Source organism: Pelophylax lessonae (assembly GCF_965119305.1).
Source record: "Pelophylax lessonae genome assembly, chromosome: 1".
In the NCBI taxonomy this organism is placed as follows: Eukaryota; Metazoa; Chordata; class Amphibia; order Anura; family Ranidae; genus Pelophylax; species Pelophylax lessonae.
In genome coordinates, this window is record NC_138768.1 from 889,439,722 (window position 1) to 889,461,535 (window position 21,814).

At 45.5% G+C, this 21,814-nt stretch overlaps 1 protein-coding gene and 1 pseudogene across 2 annotated transcripts in view; both read left to right on the top strand.

The window, feature by feature from the left end:
• The window catches only part of LOC309549090 (uncharacterized protein), a gene marked incomplete at both ends in the record, with an annotated part of 143,098 nt that extends 136,340 nt beyond the window's left edge, over nt 1-6,758 (top strand). The window contains one exon of the mRNA XM_082249103.1: nt 6,457-6,758. Coding sequence (XP_082105229.1) covers nt 6,457-6,758 — 302 coding nt within the window. The remainder of the gene's footprint in view (nt 1-6,456) is intronic.
• LOC309550814 overlaps nt 1-20,101 on the top strand; it is a 567,902-nt pseudogene extending 547,801 nt beyond the window's left edge. The window contains exons 9-10 of the transcript in view: nt 19,729-19,826; nt 19,955-20,101. The product of the transcript in view is annotated as an uncharacterized misc_RNA (transcript). The remainder of the gene's footprint in view (nt 1-19,728; nt 19,827-19,954) is intronic.
• Nucleotides 20,102-21,814: the final 1,713 nt, after the last annotated feature.

Sequence of the window (21,814 nt, forward strand, 5' to 3'; positions counted from 1 at the left end):
ACTGCACATCATAACCTCTGCATCAAATTGTGTGGCCAAACTGCACTAGCACTGAGGGGTATACTATGTACAGGGTGCAGAGTTGAGGGGTGCACTACATAAAGAGTGCATAGTTGAAAGGTGTGCTACATACAGAGTTGAAGGGTGCACTATGTACAGAATGCAGGGTTCAGGGGTGTGCTATGTACAGAGTGCAGGGTTGGGGGTTGCGCAAAGTGCAGATTGCAAAGTTAAGGGATGAACTATGTGCAGAGTGCAGGATTGAGGGGTGCGCTACATGAAGAGTGCAGGATTGAGGGGTGTGATATGTACAGAGTGCAGGGTTCAGGGTGTGCTAGGTACAGAGTGCAGGGTTCAGGGGTGTGCTACATGCAGGGATGTGCTGTGTGCAGATCGCAGAGGTATGCTAAATGCAGGGGTGTGCAATTTGCACAGTGCAGGGATGTGCTATGTGCACAGCGCAGAGGTGAGCAAGGTCCAGAGTGCAGGGGTGAAGTAGGTGCAGAGTGGAGGTAGGTGCATAGTGCAGGATTGAGGTAGTTGCAGAGTGCAGGGGTGAGGTAGGTGCAGAGTGCAGGGGTGAGGTAGGTGCAGAGTGGAGGTAGGTACAGAGTGAAGGGGTGAGGTAGGTGCAGAGTGCAGGGGTGAGGTAGATGCAGACTGGAGGTAGGTACAGAGTGAAGGGGTGAGGTAGGTGCAGAGTGCAGGGTTGAGATAGGTACAGAGTGCAGGGGTGAGGTAGGTGTAAAGTGCATGGGTGAGGTAGGTACAGAGTTCAGGGGTAAGGTAGGTGCAGAATGGAGGTAGGAGCAGAGTGCAGGGGTGAGGTAGGTGCATAGTGCAGGGGCGAGGTAGGTGCAAAGTGCAGGGGTGAGGTAGGTGCAAAGTGCAGGGGTGAGGTAAGTCAGAATGCAGGTGTGAGGTGGGAGCAGAGTGCACAGATCTCTTTCCACCCCTGGTTCCAGTACAGAGCTCCACTGCCCCCAAGTACAAGGCTCTCCGCTCCTCCCCCCTCTTAAATCCAGTGCAGACTTTTCCTCTGTCCCAAATGTTACTCACAGCATGTTGTCTGATGTAACTAGGGCCCGGTCACAAGTGCAACTTTTGGGACCCAGGTAGTTCAGCCACTGGTGTCAGTATTTTTTTTTTATTTTAGTTATTTTTTTTTTTTACCAGTTTATTTATTTTTTCACAATTTTTTTTTTTTTTTGGAGCCCCTTGGTGGAGCTTGGGTGAGATATCATATGTAGATATTCACCAGCACACTAAGGATCATCAATTTCGTCCAAATAAAGGCCTGACGAAGGGGTCCTGCGTGGCTCAAAAACTTCGCACTACACAGTTTTGTGATGTGATCTTTCTTGAATAAAAAAACGTTTGGACAAAATTGATGATCCTTGGTGTGCTGGCGAATAGCTACATATCGTGCAGGTTCCAGTATCCAGCTGGCGGTAGCTACAGCACCCAGTACCTTCAGAGCTCATTCCAAGAATGTGTGCGATGGGAATATGAACTGTGGGTGAGATATCAGGGTTCAAAACAGACCTCTCATGTTTCATCATTGAAACTGGGAAAGGAGTTTAAGGACACAGCCACCAATCTCCATCTCTGCAACCTCAGCTGCGCAGAATGAATGGACAGGAATAGCTCTGTACAGAGGCTTCCTGTTTATTCACAAATTGTAGCATAGTAGTTTACTATGCTTCAGATATAAATTAACTTGGTCAGTGATCACTATGAATCACTGACTCTTCATTAAGAGAGGGGCCGGTAAATTACACATTCACTTGCCCCTTTCCTGCTCTCCATCCACAAAGCTTCCCCCACAGCTGCTTGTAGGAGGGGGAAACCCGGCAGCACTGTGGTGGATGGGGGGACCAAGGAGTACACAAGAGCTTGGGGCAGCAGGCGGTGGATAGGAGGGGTGGCATATAGAGGAATAGACCCCCTTTATTTTCCTCCTGCAGCAGCTGAAAGGCTGCAGGAGAAAAATGAAGGGGATTGGTTCCTTCATATGTTGCCCCTCCTATTCAGGTGTAAAGGTGGCTGTATGGGAACCATGGAGCATGCAATTGTGGCAGTGCTGGTGGGGAAGGGGGATGAGCGGCACTGCTGGGGGGGTGGTGTTATGAGTGGCAGTGCTACAGGGGGGGGGGGATGATGAGTGGCAGTGCTACGGGGGGGGTGGGATGATGAGTGTCAGTGCTGGGGTGGATGGGAGGAGTGCCAGTGCTGGGAATGGATGAGATGAGTGTCAGGGCTGGGGAGAGGGGAAGGGAGGAGTGTCAGGGCTGGGGATGGATGGGAGTAGTGTCAGTGATAGGGATGGATGGGATGAGTGTCAGGGCTGGGGGGGGGGGGAGTGTCAGTGCTAGGGATGGATGGGATGAGTGTCAGGGCTGGGGGGGGGGAGGAGTGTCAGTGCTAGGGATGGGATTAGCATCAGGGCGGGGGGGGTGTCATTGCTAGGGATGGATGGGATTAGCATCAGGGCGGGGGGGGGGGGGAGTGTCAGTGCTAGGGATGGATGGGATTAGCATCAGGGCAGGGGGGGTGTCAGTGCTAGGGATGGATGGGATGAGTGTCAGGGCTAGGAGGGTAGGGAGGAGTGTCAGTGCTAGGGATGGATGGGATGAGTGTCAGGGCTGGGGAGGGGGGGTGTCAGTGCTAGGGATGGATGGGATGAGTGTCAGGGCTGTGGGGGTAGGGAGGAGTGTCAGTGCTAGGGATGGATCGGATGAGTGTCAGGGCTAAGGGGGGGGGAGTGTCAGTGCTAGGGATGGATGGGATGAGTGTCAGGGCTGGGGGGAGGAGTGTCAGTGCTAGGGATGGATGGGATGAGAGTCAGGGCTGGGGGGGGAGGAGTGTGAGTGCTAGGGATGGATGGGATGAGAGTCAGGGCTGGGGGGGAGGAGTGTCAGTGCTAGGGATGGATCGGATGAGTGTCAGGGCTGGGGGGAGGAGTGTCAGTGCTAGGGATGGATGGGATGAGAGTCAGGGCTGGGGGGGAGGAGTGTGAGTGCTAGGATTGAATGGGATGAGAGTCAGGGCTGGGGGGAGGAGTGTCAGTGCTAGGGATGGATGGGATGAGAGTCAGGGCTGGGGGGAGGAGTGTCAGTGCTAGGGATGGATGGGATGAGAGTCAGGGCTGGGGGGGAGGAGTGTGTCAGTGCTAGGGAGGGATTAAATCAGCAGCAGTGGAGGGGACTGGATTCAGTGACACTTACTTGCTGTCAGTGTGCACTCGTTTCCCCCTGCATTGTTGTCTCTCTCTCTCTCGGCTCCCTCTGCTCCACGTGTCTCCTGTGACATCCATCCTCATTCATCATCACAGCCAATCACAATTGCAGCTCCTCCCCCATCACTGTACTTGGTCAGCAGATCGGCTCTCACACAGAATGCCCCTTCATCAGCCTGCAGCTGCACGGACCCGGCGCTTCTGTATTTAGCGAGCAGCCAGCACGGGACCAGCACCAGAGGTGGCCGAACTTTTTGCAGGCTCAAGGGGCCCCCCAACACTGACTGGGCCCTGGGCAAGTGCCCCTTTTGCCCTGCGTTAAAGACGGCCCTGGTCAGAGAAGACCAAAATTGAACTCTTTGGCATCGACTCAACTCACCATGTTGGAGGTGGAGGAATGCTGCCTATGACCCCAAGAACACCATTCACACTGTCAAACATAGAGGTGGAAACATTATGTTTTGGGAATGTTTTTCTGCAAAGAGGAGAGGACAGGTGACATTGCATCAAAGGGATGATGGACAGGGCCATATACCGTCAAATCTTGGGTGAGAACTTCCTTCCCTCAGGCAGGACATTGAGAATAGGTCGTGGATGGGTATTCCAGCATGACAATGACCCAAAACACATGGCCAAGGCAACAAAGAAGTGGCTCAAGAAGCACATTAAGGTCCTGGAGTGGCCTAGCCAGTCTTCAGACCTTAATCCCATAGAAAATTTCTGGAGGGAGCTGAAGGTTTGAGCTATCAAACGTCAGCCTCAAAACCTTAATGACTTGGAGAGGATCTGCAGCGGAGTGGGACACAATCCCTCCTAAGATGTCTGCAAACCTGGTGGCCAACTACAAGAAACGTACCAAGTCATGCTTTGCGAAGGGGTCAAATACTTTTTTCACTCATTAAAATGCGAATCAATTTATAACTTTTTTTAAATGCGTTTTTTTCTGGATATTTTTGTTGTTATTCTGTCTCTTACTGGTAAAATAAACCGACCATTAAAATTACAGACTGATCATTTTTTTTGTCAGTGGGCAAACAAACAAACCAGCAGGGGATCAAATAATTTTTTTCCCCGCTGTATAAAAAGTGATCTCGTAATAGCCACTACGTGATCATGATCCATTGTGGAGAATCTACGTACCCCAGAAGAAATAGAACGGGATCCAGAGTCATCCCAATATTATAACAGAATTTCGCTTATCTAACACTTCCTGCCAATACTTATATAATCAATGAGACTTTCTTTTCTTTTTTTTTTCTTTTTTTTTTATTGGAATTTTAATTTAACAATTTCAACAATAACATTTACAATTAATTGTTACTTCTGACTCATTGCTTGGTACATGTAACAACAGTTAGGAAAATGAGACTTTCTAAACCCTGTGGACAATAAGGATGGATACTTGAAACTGTTTTTCTGTACGGATTAAGATGAAAGGAGAACACCCTAAAGGCCAGTCCTGAAAAGTTACCTGTTAGAGAAAATAACCAAAACATCACCGAGAGAACTCAACTTTGCTGCGAGGAACAAATACGCCTACAATCACCGTAAGTACGTTAAGTACAAAAATCCCAATATGGTCCACAAGGTGGTGACCCGACTGTGGAACGCACAGACAGGAAGTGATGAAGTATAGAGAGGAAGTGATGAGGTAAAGACAGGAAGTAATGTATGATACTGACAGGAAGTGATGAGTTATAGACAGGAAGTGATGTAGGTCCACAGAGGAAGTGATGTCAGATATAAATAGGAATTTCAGAGGCCAGTTGGGAGGAAGCAGAAAGGAGACGTAGCTGGAAGTGGCAGCAGAAGAGGTAATAAGATATTATTTTCCATGTATAATCTTTAATTACATAAATAAAATATTCTCCTTCCGTTTTTATGCTGGAGGAACAGAAACAGAGGAACGCATAACACTGAGAATCAGATTGCAGTCCCCCGGTGAAATTACATAAGTAGGATGAGCAGTTAAACTCCCTCCCTTATCTCTATTATTAAAACAGACCGGAGAGGTGAGGAGGATTCTGGGAGGTCACATGACATCACTATTATCCCTATTAATAAAGTACAGACATGACTGTAGAGGTGAGGAGGATTCTGGGAGGTCACATGATATCACTTCCTATTCCTAATAATAAAACACAGACCTGACCGGAGAGGTGAGCAAGATTCTGTGAGGTCACATGACATCACTCTTATTTCTATTAACAAAAAAACAGACCTAACCGGAGAGGTGAGGAGGATTCTCAGAAGATTCTTAGAAGGATACAAGAATCTCTACAAGGACATCATGATGGAGAATCAGCCGCCCCTCACTTCACCGGGTAAGAGGAGACTTTATTGTAAAGGAGAGAGCAGTACGGAGGATTCCCCTAAATCCCCCATCATCTGATAAACACATAGAAACAATGTATTCAGTCAGTGTGTGTGTTTCCTACAGATGGATCCAGTAATGAGAACCCACCAGAGAGAATTCCATGTCCTCTGTATTCCCGAGATTACACACAGGTTAACATTAAAGAAGAGATAAAAATGGAAGATGATGAGGATTTTGTAATGGAGGAGGCAGAGTTTGCAAAAGGACACAGGAAGCAGTACCAGGACACCATGGTGGAGTCATCCAGTTACAGAAATCCACCAGAGAGATGTCCCTGTCCTCCGTATTCCCGGGATTCCACACAGGAAGATCACACCATCCCCCACCATCATCAGGTAGGTGAAGATGGATGTTGAGATCGTAAAAGTGATCTGACTGTATGAAAATATATTCAACTATTACGTAAAAGGTTATTTGTGCTCATATTTTAAAGAAACCATTCCCTAATATTTTGTTTGCTTAGAATGAAAATCCGATAGATATAAAAGATGAGGTTAAAGAAGAAGAAGAAGAGACGTATGTGAGGGGTGATCAGCATTTCGGCGAAGGGGTTGGGACGATGGACAAAGTTAAAGAAGAGGAATCTTCTCCAGACATCAGCACAGGTGAGTGATGGCCACTAAATACAAAAACTGTTTGGGTATATGGATTGATGTTTGAGGTTGCGTAGACCCATTTCTACCAAGACTTCATGATGGAAAATCAGCTGCTCCTCACATCACCGGGTAAGAGGAGACTTTATTGTAAAGGAGAGAGCAGTACGGAGGCTCCCCCTAAATCCCCCATCATCTGATAAACACATAGAAACAATGTATTCAGTCAGTGTGTGTGTTTTCTACAGATGGATCCAGTAATGGGAACCCACCAGAGAGATGTCCCCGTCCTCTGTATTCCCGGGATTCCACACAGGTCATCATTAAAGAAGAGATAAAAGAGGAGGATGATGAGTATTTTGTAGTGGAGGAGGCAGAGTTTCCAAAGGGACACAGGAAGCAGTACCAGGACACCATGGTGGAGTCATCCAGTTACAGAAATCCACCAGAGAGATGTCCCCGTCCTCTGTATTCCCGGGATTCCACACAGGAAGATGACCCCATCCCTCACCATCATCAGGTAGATGAGAATGTGAATCCCAGGCCCTAAGAGATATAATTTTTCTATTATTTTTATTTTTTTTGTATTTAATATTATTTCTGCCATTTTGTTTGTTTAGGATGAAGATCTGATAAATGCACAAATTGAGGTTATAAAGGAAAAGACGTATGTGAGGGGTGATCAGCATTTTACAGAGGAGGTTGGGATGATGGACGCAGTTAAAGAGGAAGAAACTTCTCCAGATATCAGCTCGGGTAATTATACAAGAATGGTTTAAAGCTTACTTAGTGATGTTTGGTTGGGTGGTATCATTGATCTGGTTAGTTGTCATAGTTTGGTGGTGTGATTGCACCCAGTTCCACCACAGATCTCTTTTAAACTTGTAGCACAATTCCCAGCCGTTTTGCTGGATATGGGTCCCCCTGGGTTACCGCTAGCAACAACAGCACATTTAGGCATGTTCTCCAAGTGTGAGCACTGAGACAATGACCAGTCCAGTATCTTTGGGTTTTGTATTTATTTTGTAACTTGGATAGGGGTAGGTATGAGTTGGATACTCCGTTGGCTCAACTATGCACAAATTGCTAGGGACAACTGAAAAATGCCGATTGGCACTGACTTGATGCTGGCTAAATGCCGGTCAATGCCGGTTGACGCTGGTTAACACTGGCCTGCTGCTTGTTAATGCTGAACTGACTTTTGACTGCTTTCCTGAATAATGAAGTCCTCTTTAAGGTCCCTTAAGCACTCCTTGCTGAGGAAGCTACTTGTACGAACTGCTGCACTGCTGAACACTTCAGGCCCGCACCGGTGCCCCCTTTCTCTCACTTATCTTCAGGGCTTAGACACTGGCACCCCCTTTCTAAGCCTTCTCTACTGGTTAGCTGGCTCCCCGATCCCTCTGACCTTCTGGAGTGGTCCCCTCTCCTAGGCAGACCCCTGGGCAGTTTTGAGTACTCACAGCACTTTTTTTCCTGAAAACCTCTGCCCAGCAGCTCCACTCGGTCCTCAGCACTCTGGATCCTTTCCTGCAGCCCAGCTCAACCTCCGGTCCACTAGGCCGACTGCCCAGGACACACTTGCTTCCTCTGACAGGAGGAGTGACAGCCGGCAGCCTCCTCCTGGGACTCTGCTTCCCACCAAAGACACTCTGTCATGTGCTCCCCTCAGACTTATACCCCATCCCAGGGTGCATTGCGGCAGGTCCCGCCCACTGAGAAAGATATAAGCCCTGGTGCGCTATTGGTCAGGTTTCCTCCACTGTCCAACAAGACCCCTCATTGAACACAGTGGGGAGACTCCCCAAGCTTGACAGGCACACCTGGAAACGCATTACAGACTAGCTGAATGATCACCCCCCCCCCCCCCCGATAAGCAGACAGGGCCATATAAATACATTTTCCTAAGCCCTACCTAGTAGGAGGGTGCTACAAACTTTAAAATGCTCGACCGACATATATTACTCCTGAAAATACCTATTTTTTATTTTTTTATTACCTTCCCTCAAATTCCATTCCTCAATATAACGTCCTATCCCAAACAAATGAGGAGGAGATGCTGTACACCAAATTAAAGGTCCTTCTCCATTCCTCAATATAACGTCATGTTCCCAACCATAACATTGTCATCGTTTCAATCGCATTATTACATAGTGAGGTTTGGTTGGGTAAGGTTGTATCATTGATCCATGTCAGATCTCTTCTAAACTTTGAAATGCTCGACCAACATACACTGCTCAAAAGAATGAAAGGAACACTTTGAAAACACATCAGATCTCAATGGGGAAAAATATCATGCTGGATATCTATACTGGTATGGACTGGGTAATGTGTTAGGATCTATACTGGTATGGACTGGGTATTGTGTTAGGATCTATACTGGTATGGACTGAGTAATGTGTTAGGATATATTCTGGTATGGACTGGGTAATGTGTGAGGATCTATACTGGTATGGACTGGGTAATGTGTTAGGAAGGAAAGGATGCCACATCGTTTGATGGAAATGAAAATTATCACCCTGCAGAGGGCTGAACTCAAAGACACCCCGAAAATCAAAGTAAAAAAATGATGCAGCAGGCGAGTCCATTTTGGTGAAATGTCATTGCAGGACCTCAGAATGGTCCTCAGTAGTGTGTATGTCCCCCATGTGTTTGTATGCATGCCTGACAACGCCGGGGCATTCTCCTAATGAGATGACGGATGGTGTCCTGAGGTATTTCCTCCCAGATCTGGACCAGGACATCACTGAGCTCCTGAACAGACTGAGGTGAGCATGGGGGCTATTCAATGGTATCAATTCCTCCATCCTCCAGGAACTGGCTGCATACTCTCACCACCTGAGGTCGGACATTGTCCTGCACCAGGAGGAACCCAGGACACACTGCACCAGCATAGGGCCTGACAATGGGTCCAAGGATTTCATCCTGATACCTAATGGCAGTCAGGGTGCCATTGTCTAGCCTGTAGAGGTCTGTGCATCCCTCCATGGATACGCCTTCCCAGACCATCACTGACCCACCACCCAACCGGTCACGCTGAACGATGTTACAGGCAGCTCAGCGTTCTCCACGGCTTCTCCAGACCCTTTCACGTCTGTCACATGTGCTCAGGGTGAACCTGCTCTCATCTGTGAAAAGCACAGGGTGCCAGTGGTGGAGCTGCCAATTCTGGTATTCAATGGCAAATGCCAATCGAGCTCCACAGTGCCAGGCAGTGAGCACAGGGCCCACTAGAGGACGTCGGGCCCTCAGACCACCCTCATGAAGTCTGTTTCTGATTGTTTGGTTACATAGTTACATAGTTACATAGTTAGTGAGGTTGAAAAAAGACACAAGTCCATCCAGTTCAACCCATGATGCGTGTGTGTTTGCTTTTAACCGTACATTGTGTACCCCTGTATGTTGTGGTCTTTAAGGTGTACATCTAATAGTTTTTTGAAACTATCTATGCTCCCCGCTGATACGACTGCTTGTGGAAGAGAATTCCACGTCCTTACCGCTCTTACAGTGAAGAACCCCTTACGCACTTTAAGGTTAAACCGCCTTTCCTCAAGTTTTAGTGAGTGGCCACGTGTCTTATTGTATTCCCTTTCTCTGAATAGTTTGTTCCTTATGCTAGGGTCGCCAGTACAGTATTTGTACATTGATATCATATCCCCCCTCAATCGTCTCTTCTCCAGAGAGAATAGGTTCAGTGCTTGTAGTCTTTCCTCATAGCCGATGTCCTCCATTCCCCTAATTATTTTTGTTGCCCTCCTCTGGACTTTCTCCAGTTCCAGCACATCCTTCCTGCGGACCGGTGCCCAGAACTGGACAGCATACTCCAGATGTGGCCGGACCAGAGTCTTGTAGAGCGGGAGAATAATCTCTTTATTTCTGGAGTGAATCCCCCTTTTTATACATCCCAGTATTCTGTTGGCTTTGCTTGCGGCGGCTTGGCATTGCATGCCACTGCCAAGCCTGTTGTCTACCAGTACCCCCAAGTCCTTTTCCATCCTAGACTCACCCAGAGGTTCACCCCCTAGTGAATAGCTTGCTTTCTGGTTTCTGGCACCCAAGTGCATTACTTTACATTTTTCTACATTAAACCTCATCTGCCATGTGGTTGCCCACCCCGTTATTTTGTTCAGGTCTGCTTGCAAGATTTCCACATCCTGCATAGAAGATATTGGCATGCCTAATTTAGTATCATCTGCAAATACTGAGATTGTACTAGATATCCCCTCCTCTAGATCATTTATGAATAAATTAAACAGGATTGGTCCCAGGACAGAACCCTGGGGGACCCCACTTTCCACACCCGCCCAATCCGAGTACTCCCCATTAATCACCACCCTCTGGACTCTCCCCTGGAGCCAGGTCTCTATCCAGGTACTCACCTTATGATCCATACCTACCTTCCTTAGTTTGTACAGTAAGCGTTTGTGAGGAACGGTGTCAAAGGCCTTTGCGAAGTCCAGATACACCACATCCACAGGCTTACCTTTATCTAGGTGGCAGCTCACTTCATCGTAGAAGGTTAACAGATTGGTTTGGCACGAACGATTTTTCATGAATCCATGCTGATTTCTACTTATAATACCATTTTCATTACTAAAGTCTTGTATGTGGTCCCTTATCATCCCCTCCAAAATTTTGCAGACTACTGATGTTAGGCTGACCGGCCTATAGTTACCCGGGATATATCTCGGCCCCTTTTTAAATATTGGTACCACGCTGGCTTTTTTCCAATCAGCTGGCACCATACCCGTCTGTAAACTATCCTTAAAGATCAAGAATAATGGTCTGGCAATCACCTGGCTGAGCTCATTAAGAACCCTCGGGTGCAAGCCATCCGGTCCCGGGGATTTATTTATGTTAAGTTTCTCTAGTTTAGCTCTAAGTCTATCCTCTGTTAGCCATGGGGGCACTTCCTGAGGTGTATTATTTAGTTCGGCCTTACAAGCGGGTTTCGTGTAGCCCCCCGATTCCTTTGTGAAGACTGAAGAAAAGAAATTATTTAACACTTCCGCCTTTTCTCTGTCCTCAGTGGCCATTTTTCCTTTATCATCTTTTATGGGGCCAATGTGCTCTGGCCTGGCTTTCTTACTGTTTATATACTTAAAGAACTTCTTGGGGTTCTTTTTGCTCTCCTCCGCTATATGTCTCTCGTGTTCTATTTTAGCCGCCCTGATTTCATCTTTACATTTCTTATTACACTCTTTGTAGTGCTTAAATGCTGCCAATGACCCCTCAGTCTTGTATTTTTTGAAGGCCTTTTCTTTAGCTCTAATATACATTTTAATGTTGGAGTTTAGCCACCCAGGGTTTAGTTTTGCTCTTTTAAATTTATTTCCCTGTGGAATGCACTGGCCCACTCCCTTGTTAAGTATGCTCTTGAAGCACTCCCATTTTTCCTCCGTGTTCTTTGTTCCCAGGGTTCTATCCCATTTGATATTTTCTAGCAGCGAGCGCAGTTTAGGGAAATTGGCTCTTGTGAAATTCAGTGTCCTTATATTACCCTTGTGTTTCCTATTACTGTAATTAATACTGAAACCAATTGACCTATGGTCACTGTTCCCTAAGTTGTCCCGTATTTCTATATCCGTGATCAGGTCTGTATTGCTGGTAATCAGTAGGTCAAGTACCGCATTGCTTCTTGTCGGTGCATTCACCATCTGACCCATGAAATTGTCCTGCAAAACATTTAGGAACTGCCGAGCCTTGGCTGAGTGTGCGGTTCCTTCTGTCTGGTTACAGACATTCACACCAGTGTCCTGCTGGAGGTCATTTTGTAGGGCTCTGGCAGTCCTCATCCTGTTCCTCCTTGCACAAAGGAGCAGATACCGGTCCTGCTGATGGGTTAAGGACCTTCTACAGCCCTGTCCAGCTCTCCTAGAGTAACTGCCTGTCTCCTGGAATCTCCTCCATGCTCCTGAGACTGTGCTGGGAGACACAGCAAACCTTCTGGCAATGGGAGGTATTGATGTGCCATCCTGGAGGAGTTGGACTGCCTGTGCAACCTCTATAGGGTCCAGGTATGGCCTCATGCTACCAGTAGTGACACTGACCCCAGCCAAATGCAAAACTAGTGACAAACACTCAGAAAAGATGAGTAGGGAAAAATGTCAGTGGCCTCCACCTGTAAAACCATTCCTGTTTTGGAGGTCGTCTCATTGTTGCCCATCTAATGCACCTGTTGGTAACAACCCCCTCTGCTACTTCACTGAGCAGATGAATATCCCAGGAGTTTCCCTGACTTGATGCTATACTCTGATTATAAAGTGTTGAGCAGTGTATATGAAGTGTGGAAAACTCTTGGTAATTTTTCTTGTCTTCTGACAGACGGACTCTGTGGTGGGAAAAGAAGGACATCGGAGGAAGATGTGACTACAGAAGATAATGACATGGCATCTTCTCCAGAAGTAAATCCCGTTCCTCATAATATACATGACAGACCTCACCATTGGAGGAGATCATTGGAATCTCCTGACACTTCACATAGTCCTCTAATATCTGACAGTGTCGACGGGTGCGGGAAACCATCTCATCTCAAGGAAACTTCTTTAGATCATAAAGGGGTTCATACAGGAGAGAATTCATTGTCATGTTCAGAGTGCGGGAAATGTTTTAAACACAAAAAAAACCTTCTTAGCCATCAGAGAATGCACACAGGTGACCTTCCCTATTCATGTTCAGAGTGTGGGAAATGTTTTAATCATAAAGGATCCCTTCTTAGCCATCAGAGAATACACACAGGTGACCTTCCCTTTTCATGTTCAGAGTGTGGGAAATGTTTTAATCATAAAGGAACCCTTCTTAGCCATCAGAAAATACACACTGATGAGCATCCTTATTCATGTTCAGAGTGCAAGAAAAGTTTTAATGATAAAGGAGTCCTTATTAGGCATCAGAGAATACACACAGGGGAGCGTCCCTATTCATGTTCAGAGTGCGGGAAAAGTTTTAATCATAAAGTAAGCCTTCTTAGCCATCAGAAAATACACACAGGTGAGCGTCCCTATTTATGTTCAAACTGTGGGAAATGTTTTAATAGTAAAAGAAACCTTCTTAGGCATCAGAGAATACACATAGGTGAGCGTCCCTATTCATGTACAGAGTGCGGGAAATGTTTCAATCAAAAAGAACACCTTCTCAGCCATCAGATAATACACACAGGTGAGCTTCCTCATTCATGTTCAGAGTGCGGGAAATATTTTAGTAGAAAAGGAAACCTTCTTCGGCACCAGAGACTTCACACAGGGGAGCGGCCCTATTCATGTTCAGAGTGCGGGAAAAGTTTTAATTATAAAGTAAGCCTTCTTAGCCATCAGACAGTACACATGGTAGTTCAGAGAAACAACAATGACACTTGAATAACAATATATCAGTTTACTGACTTAAGGAAATGAACAGATATAGTTTCAACACAACAGTAAACATGAGTGTAAAGAACCAAAGTGAGATTCTGAATCTTAAAGTCCCAGAATCATTGAGTGGCCCAAGACTCAGAATCTCATCTAACTGTTTTATCTAAAGTTAGATCTGACTAACTCAGCTGCATAGATATATCTCAAGAGACTCCATATCAATTTTGAATAAAACCTGAAAGAGTGCACTCTATCACCTATAGGGGGCCCCCTTTCCTATGAATTAAATGAGTCTCTTCCTGGGCATGGTCTTGCTAATCTTCACCAGCAGTAGGAGCTTTAATAATTCCATGAATGATATTTGTAATCCAAAGGGAAAAAGGTGTATTTGTAATCCAGGCTCTTAAGTCAGTATAAACCACTGTATGTGTACAGATGAGGCCTCCCAGTTCGCCAAGCACTATGAAAGATCAGTAGTGTCCAATGGCAACCGCTCCACTACATTAAAATCCTGTCTGTGTCTCTGCTGCATCACAGGCCCTTTCACTGTGTCCATGAGTGGCTGCGCTCACTACAATTAGGTATCTCTCACCCAATCCTCTGACACTCCTCTCCGACAGTCCTCCGCACCAGGTTGGTCACCTCTCTGTAACGTACGCCCCCTCTCCAAGGTGTCTCCGCTCTCGATCAGTCACTCCTCTGTGACATCTGCCACCTCTCCAAGGTGTCTCCGCACTAGGCCATGGCCTCTACTCGCTCTGCTCTCCACAGCGGTTGTCCGGCACATCCACATCGAATGCCGTCCGTGAGGCAAGAGAGCGAAAATTCGACTTCACACCTTATTTATAGATACTCCCATAATCCCCCGTGGAACCAGCAGCTCCCTGGGAGGATAGTTCCATCCGGCCCACTTTGCACAGTCTTCATCCTCCACTGGACTATATATTCCACAATCCAACACGCCACTCTTCAGGAGAACCTCAAAATAAGCAACAAACTTAAAGGAACAGCCTTAACTATGCTGGTAGCGATTTCTTCACTTGGCTACATCCTCCCCCCACTTTAATGTCTTTGGTCCCCAAAGATGGTGGGACTTCTAAGTGGAAGACTCTATTAAGTACCACAGAAATAAAACTAACAGCAGTCTTGTGTGGAACTAATAGAAGCTGACAACTGTTCAATAAATGTGAGTCACTCTCTCAATAGGCCGACAAGAAATCAGTGGCCAACCTAATAGTGTCAGCGGGTGGAATAAAATCATCTTCCTTGGGAATCCCAACAGAAGAGGCAGTTACTTATGTGGGATGTTGGAACGTTACAATTTGTTTTTCAGAACTCTCTCCTAGGGTATCATATGTCAGTCTCTTTGGTGGGTGTATTTCCCTTCGTAGCCTTAATGACACCCCATCTCTGGGTTCAGATTCACTTTCCAACCCTTGAGAGCTACAACTAGGTTGAGACTCCACACACTCCTCAGAAGGGCCCACTGACTCCTCTGTGTCTTGTACAATTGAACTCCTGTCTTCCACTAGCTCCTCAGTATTCTCCACGGGGGAATGATTCACATCCTCATCAGAAGGTCCTTCCAGATCATGAGATGGAGAAGCAGTCGAAGCGTCTTCACATGGCAGAGTGTCCACACCAGACAAAATTGCTTCTTTTCATAAAATATCGGATCCATGGATTACGTACCTCTCAGATGCCTCATAGGATGCTAACATTAAAGCCTTCTTGGACAACATAGAGTGCACTTTTTCTCTTTGTGTCCTATTCTCTCTTTTGCTTTACTCTACCCGCTCCTTGTTTCTCTTTAATGAACATGAGCCTATTATAGTAATTTTGCATTTATTAAAAGTCATTCTTTACTCTGTGATCCGGGATGTGCTGCAGGTGGAATACAGCCAACACAATCTGCTTCATCTGTCTCCTCACCCCCCGTTTATTGGGCTCTGATGGAGAGGCTGGGTAACGTCGCTAACACTACAGCGGCGCCCCTGTTCCTCTCCCATGCCTGTGGGACTCGGGTGGGGGGGGGGGTGAGGAATAATAGGGTGAGAGAAGATACTTTCCTAGGGACCACAGCTTTGGTTTTATCTTTCTTCATGTTAAATAAATGGTTCTGGAGGCAAATATATTGAACCATCTTGATCAGTATTTATGTAACCTGATATACAATTTTTTTGAGTAATTGATGTTGATGTACCTATTGGTTTTTGTTCTTACTGCTCTTTGTTAAAAATCTCAATAAAACTATTGGAAAAGAAAAGAAATAATTGATTTACCAATTCCTTTTTTGAAGTGCAGGAATGTTAGGTTGGGCTAAACATGTGTGGTGTCCCTAAAGATGTTCTGCTATTTACCCGTCGTAAACTTGTATCCGAGAAAGGGCAACACCTTCATTAAGTTCCTTTTCCTGGCGCATTATGGCAGCATACAATGGGGGGTTGTGGCTCCGCCCCCACAACCTGATAGGACTGGTTAACTATAAATCAAAGACAGACCCGGCTCGCAGAATTCTCCTTAACGTTCTACCCGGACCGAACAGTCCTAAAACTCCAGACTGCTTTTTATCCATGGGGGATCTTTCTCCTTCCACTGTAACTAGGAAGCCAATTTATCGTCTTTCTTGGTTAAGTGGGAGAACCACATCCCCTGGATGTTGATCTAACTCTGAAGACCTGCTTGGCAGCTACCTTTTCATTCAGGAAAGCTGAAATCTGTGCTTGGTTCCAGCATGGCTTAAGGCAGGGTCAGTCAGCATCAACACATGCAGTCATCTCCTGGATCAGGGTTTCTCAACCAGAGTTCCGTGGAACCCTAGGGTTCCTCCTTAGGTTGCTAGGGGTTCCTTGAGCAATGGGCAATGTTAGGACTGGATGGACAGGTGACAGAGCAGTGTAATGTCAGGACTGGATGGACAGGTGACGGAGCAGTGTAATTTCAGGACTGGATGGACAGGTGATGGAGCAGTGTAATGTCAGGACTGGATGGACAGGTGATGGAGCAGTGTAATGTCAGGACTGGATAGACAGGTGATGGAGCAGTGTAATGTTAGGACTGGCCTTTGAGGACCGGAGCAACGTCATGTCGTCACTTCTGCTCCAGGCTGGAAGTAAATCTTTTTTCTTTTATCTTTTGTTTATAAGTTAAAGAAGAGATTTGGGGTCTTTTTGACCCCAGATGTCTCCATAAAGAGGACCTGTCCTCCTTATTTCTATTACAAGGGATGTTTACATTATTTGTATCGGAATAAAAGTGATAAAAAAAAAAAACAATAAGAAGGGACAGTGTAAATATAAAAAGTAAAATAGAAAAAAAATTGAAGAGACCCCCATCCCTGCGCTGTGCTTGTGCGCAGAAGTGAACGCATACGTAAGTCACGCATGCATATGTAAACGGTAATCTCACCACACATGTGAGGTATCACCGCGAACATTAGAGCGGAAGCAATAATTCTAGCGTTAGAACTCCTCTGTAACTGTAAACAGGTAACCTGTGAAGGCTTTTTAAGCATCGCCTATTGATATTTTTAAGTACCATAGTTGTAAAAATCATTTCTTGCTAGAAAATTACTCAGAACCTCCAAACATTATATATTTTTTTTGTAACAGAGACCTTAGGGAATAAAATGGAGGTCGTTTAAACTTTTTAACTTTTTATGTCACACGGTATTTGTGCAGCCATTTTTCAAACACATTTTTTTTTAATCTTTCATCAATTAAAAAATAAACTAAACACTTGAGTTTAGCTCAATGTTTTAATACAATGTAAAAGATGATGTTATGCTGAGGAAATAGATACCTAACATGTCACACTTTAAAATTGCGCACACTCGTGAAATTGCGCCAAACTTCAGCACTTAAAAATCTTCATAGGTGACGCTTTAAACATTTTTACGGGTTACTAGTGTAGAGTTACAGAGGAGGTCTTGGGTTAGAATTATTGCTCTAGCTCTAACGTTCGTGGCGATACCTCACATGTGTGGTTTGACCGCCGTTTACATAAGTGGGCGTGACGTACATATGCGTTCACTGGTGCGTGCAAGTACACGGGGACGGGGGCGCTTTACATTTTTTTTTCTTATTTTAATTGTTTATTTTATTACATTTTTTCTATTTGTTTCCTTTTTTTTACACTTTACCTTTACATTTTATTTTTATCACTTTTATTTCTATTAAAAAGGAATGTAAACATCCCTTGTAATAGGAATATGGCATGACAGGTCCTCTTTATGGGGAGATCGGGGGTCTATTAGAGCTCCAAATCTCTCCTCTGGTCCCCCCTGCAGCCAATCAGACCGAGATTGGTGGCCAGGTAAACAAAGGGGCAGAACCGGAAGTGGGGAATACTCGCCGCTCCTGGTCTCCAGGGTTACAGAGCGAGGAGAATGATGTCAGTTCCTATCTCTGTGTACAGGGCAGCCATCACCGCCGGCCACATTGCTCCCAACCTCCGCGATGGGATCGGAGAGCCCGGGAGAGGCGGTGGGAAGGGGGTGGAACCTCCTTCCATCACCCGAAGAAGTGATTGAGTGGCTAATTATCCACTAAGATCACTTCTGCCTTGTACAGAATCGCCGGCTGAACAAAATGATACCGGGATGATGCCTGTAGGTGCACCCACCACCCCGCTATTACCACTGAACCCCAAAGAGGTATAGGTAAGTCCATTTGGGGGAATGGTTAAAGTTTATTTTTCCTCAAAAAACTAAGTTTGCAAATACCATGTGACATAAAAAATTACTACTATCCCCATTTTTTTCTCTTTGGTCTCTGCTAAGAAACAATTGTATAATGTTTGGGGGTTCTAAGTAGTTTTCTAGGAAGAAATACTGATACTGTTGGGAAGAAGATGAAGGGAGAACACTCTGAAGGCCTGAAAAGTTACCTGTTAGAGCAAATCACCAAAACATCACCGAGAGAACTCAACTGTTTTGATGCGAGGAACAAATACGCCTACAATCACCGTAAGTAAGCTAAGTACAAAAATCCCAATATGGTCCACAAGGTGGTGACCTGACTTCTCTCAGATGGCAAACACGGATACTGATAGGAAGTGATTTAGGTCCACAGAGGAAGTGATGTCAGCGAGTCGGGAGGAAGAAGAGAGGAGACGTAGCTGGAAGTGGCAGCAGAGGAGGTAATAAGATCTTATTTTCTATATATAATCTTTAATTACATAAAGAAAATGTCCTCCTTCCGTTTTTAAGCTGTGAGGAAAGAAACAGAGGAACTCATAACACTAAGAATCAGATTGCAATCCCCCGGTGAAATCACATAAGTAGGATGAGCAGCAAAACTTCCTCCAGCTCTCCTCTAGCGCCCTCACCAGGCAGAGCCGAGGTACTCATAATCTATCTGGGGAGGAGGCAGAGCTCGGGGTGACCCCGACACTCACCTCTGGAAATATTCAGCAGCTTTCCTCCCTCGTCACTACTAACATTAATCCCGTCCTCTGCCCCAACACCAATTGGGCCCCAAGATCTGTGTATACTGGATTACCAGGAACCCCACCGTGTCTGTGCCATCCTATACTCTGCATGTGTCAGAAGACCCCAGACACAGCTACCTGCCCCCATCTAACACCGCTGTCCCCCCGCTCCTCACCCCACATCTAACACCACTGTTCCCACTCCTCACCCCCATCTAACATTGCTGTTCCTCACTCCTCACCCCCCATCTAACACCGCTGTCCCCCGCTGCTTAGCCCCCCATCTAACACCGCTGTCCCCCACTCTTCACCCCTCATCTAACAACGCTATCCCCTCCTCACCCCCCATCTAACACTGTTGTCCCCCACTCCTCATTCCCTTTTTAAACATTGAAGATCTCAACTCCTCACACCCAATATTTGACGCTTCTGTCCCCCACTCTTCACCCAGACCCAATGCTGCCACCTTGCTTTCTCTTGCTTCTCACATGATATTGCTCTTATCTCTATTAATAAAACACAGACCTGACCGGAGAGGTGAGGAGGATTCTCAGAAGATTCTTAGGACACAAGAATCAATACAAAGACGTCATGATGGAGAATCAGCCGCCCCTCGCATCCCTGGGTAAGAAGAGACTTTATTGTAAAGGAGAGAGCAGTATGGAGGCTCCACCTAGATCCCCCATCATATGATAAACGCATATAAACAATGTATTCAGTCAGTGTGTGTGTTTCCTACAGATGGATCCAGTAATGGGAACCTACCAGAGAGATGTCCCCGTCCTCTGTATTCCCGGGATTCCACACAGGAAGGTCACACCATCCCTCAGGATCATCAGGTGGGGGAATATATATGTTGAGATCGTAAAAGTGACCTGACTGTCTGAAGATATATTCCACTTTTAGGTATAAGGTTATTTGTGCTCACATTTTAAAGAAAACATTCCCTGCTATTTTGTTTGTTTAGAATGAAAATCTGATGGATATAAAAGATGAGGTTAAAGAGGAAGAAGAGACGTATGTGAGGGGTGATCAGCAGTTGAGGGAAGAGGTTGGGATGATGGACAAAGTTAAAGAGGAGGAATCTTCTCCAGACATCAGCACAGGTGAGTGATGGCCACTAAATACAAAAACTGTTTGGGTATATGGATTGATGTTTGAGGATCTGTAGATCCACTTCTACAAAGTCATCATGATGGAGAATCAGCCGCCCCTCACATCACCGGGTAAGAGGACACTTTATTGTAAAGGAGAGAGCAGTACGGAGGGTCCACCTAGATCCCCCATCATCTGATAAACACATAGAAACAATGTATTCAGTCAGTGTGTGTGTTTCCTACAGATGGATCCAGTAATGGGAACCCACCAGAGAGATGTCCACGTCCTCTGTATTCCCGGGATTCCACACAAGTTAACATTAAAGAAGAGATAAAAGAGGAGGATGATGAGAATTTTGTAATGGAGGAGGCAGAGTTTCCAAAAGGTCATAGAAAGCAGTACCAGGACACCATGGTGGAGTCATCCAGTTACAGAAATCCACCAGAGAGATGTCCCCGTCCTCCGTATTCCCGGGATTTCACAGAGGAAGATCACACCATCCCGTATGTGAGGGGGGATCAGCAGTTTACAGAGGAGGTTGGGATGATGGATGCAGTTAAAAAGGAAGAAACTTCTCCAGATATCAGCTCGGGTAATTATGCAATAATGGTTTAAAGCTTACTTAGTGATGTTTGGTTGGGTGGTATCATTGATCTGGTTAGTTGTCATAGTTTGGTGTTGTGATTGCACCCAGTTCCACCACAGATCTCTTTTAAACTTTAAAATGCTCGACCAACATATGACTCCTGAAAAATACTTTTTTTTTTTTTTAATTACCTTCCCACGTCTCCATTCCTCAAAATAACGTCTTGTTCCAGACAAACTGGGAGGAGATGCTGTACACCAAATTAAAGGTCCATCTCCATTCTTCAATATAATGTCATGTCCCAACAAATGAGGAGATACAGTACACCATATGAAAGGTCCATCTCCATTCCTCAATAGTGAACGTCCCGTTCCCAACAAATAAGGAGGAGATACTGTACACCATATTAATGGTCCATCTCCATTCCTCAATATAAAATCATGTTCCAACAAATGAGGAGATACTGTACACCATTGGAAAGATCCATCTCCATTTCTCATTGTAACGTCATGTTCCAAACAAATGAGGAGGAGATACTGTACACCATATGAAAGGTCCATCTCCATTCCTCAATATAACGTCATATTCCAAACAATGAAATTGTCATCATTTCAGTAGTATTATTACTTAGTGAGGTTTGGTTGGGTAAGGTTGTACCATTGATCCATGTCAGATCTCTTTTTTTTTTTTTTCAATTAATTTATTTATATGAAAGTCAACTTCCAGGCATAATAAACAGTAACATTCCTTATAGAACATATGCTGAGACAGTGTATTACAACATTGAAGACAATTCAGTCATACGTTTGAGATCTACATTGGTTGTAGAATAAGAGGTGTTCTACAATTCCTCTAATGGGAGGAGTTATGCAGGACTAGAAAGTACCCAGAGTTGTCTGTTCCAGTTTCGCATAACGTATAAAAGAAGAAGGAAGGAGTAAAGCGAATAAGTCGTGGACAGTGAGAGGGAAGTAAAAGAAACCTAGAGAGGCAGAAGAGGATAAGTAGGTTGGATGAGGGGGGAAGGGAATTAGGGGTGGAGGGGAGGGGGGGGGTTAGCATTGGTAAAGCTATGGCCCTACATCAGCAATACTTTCCACCAATATTTTAAAGCTCCCTCAAACTCAACATGAGGTCTCTTTA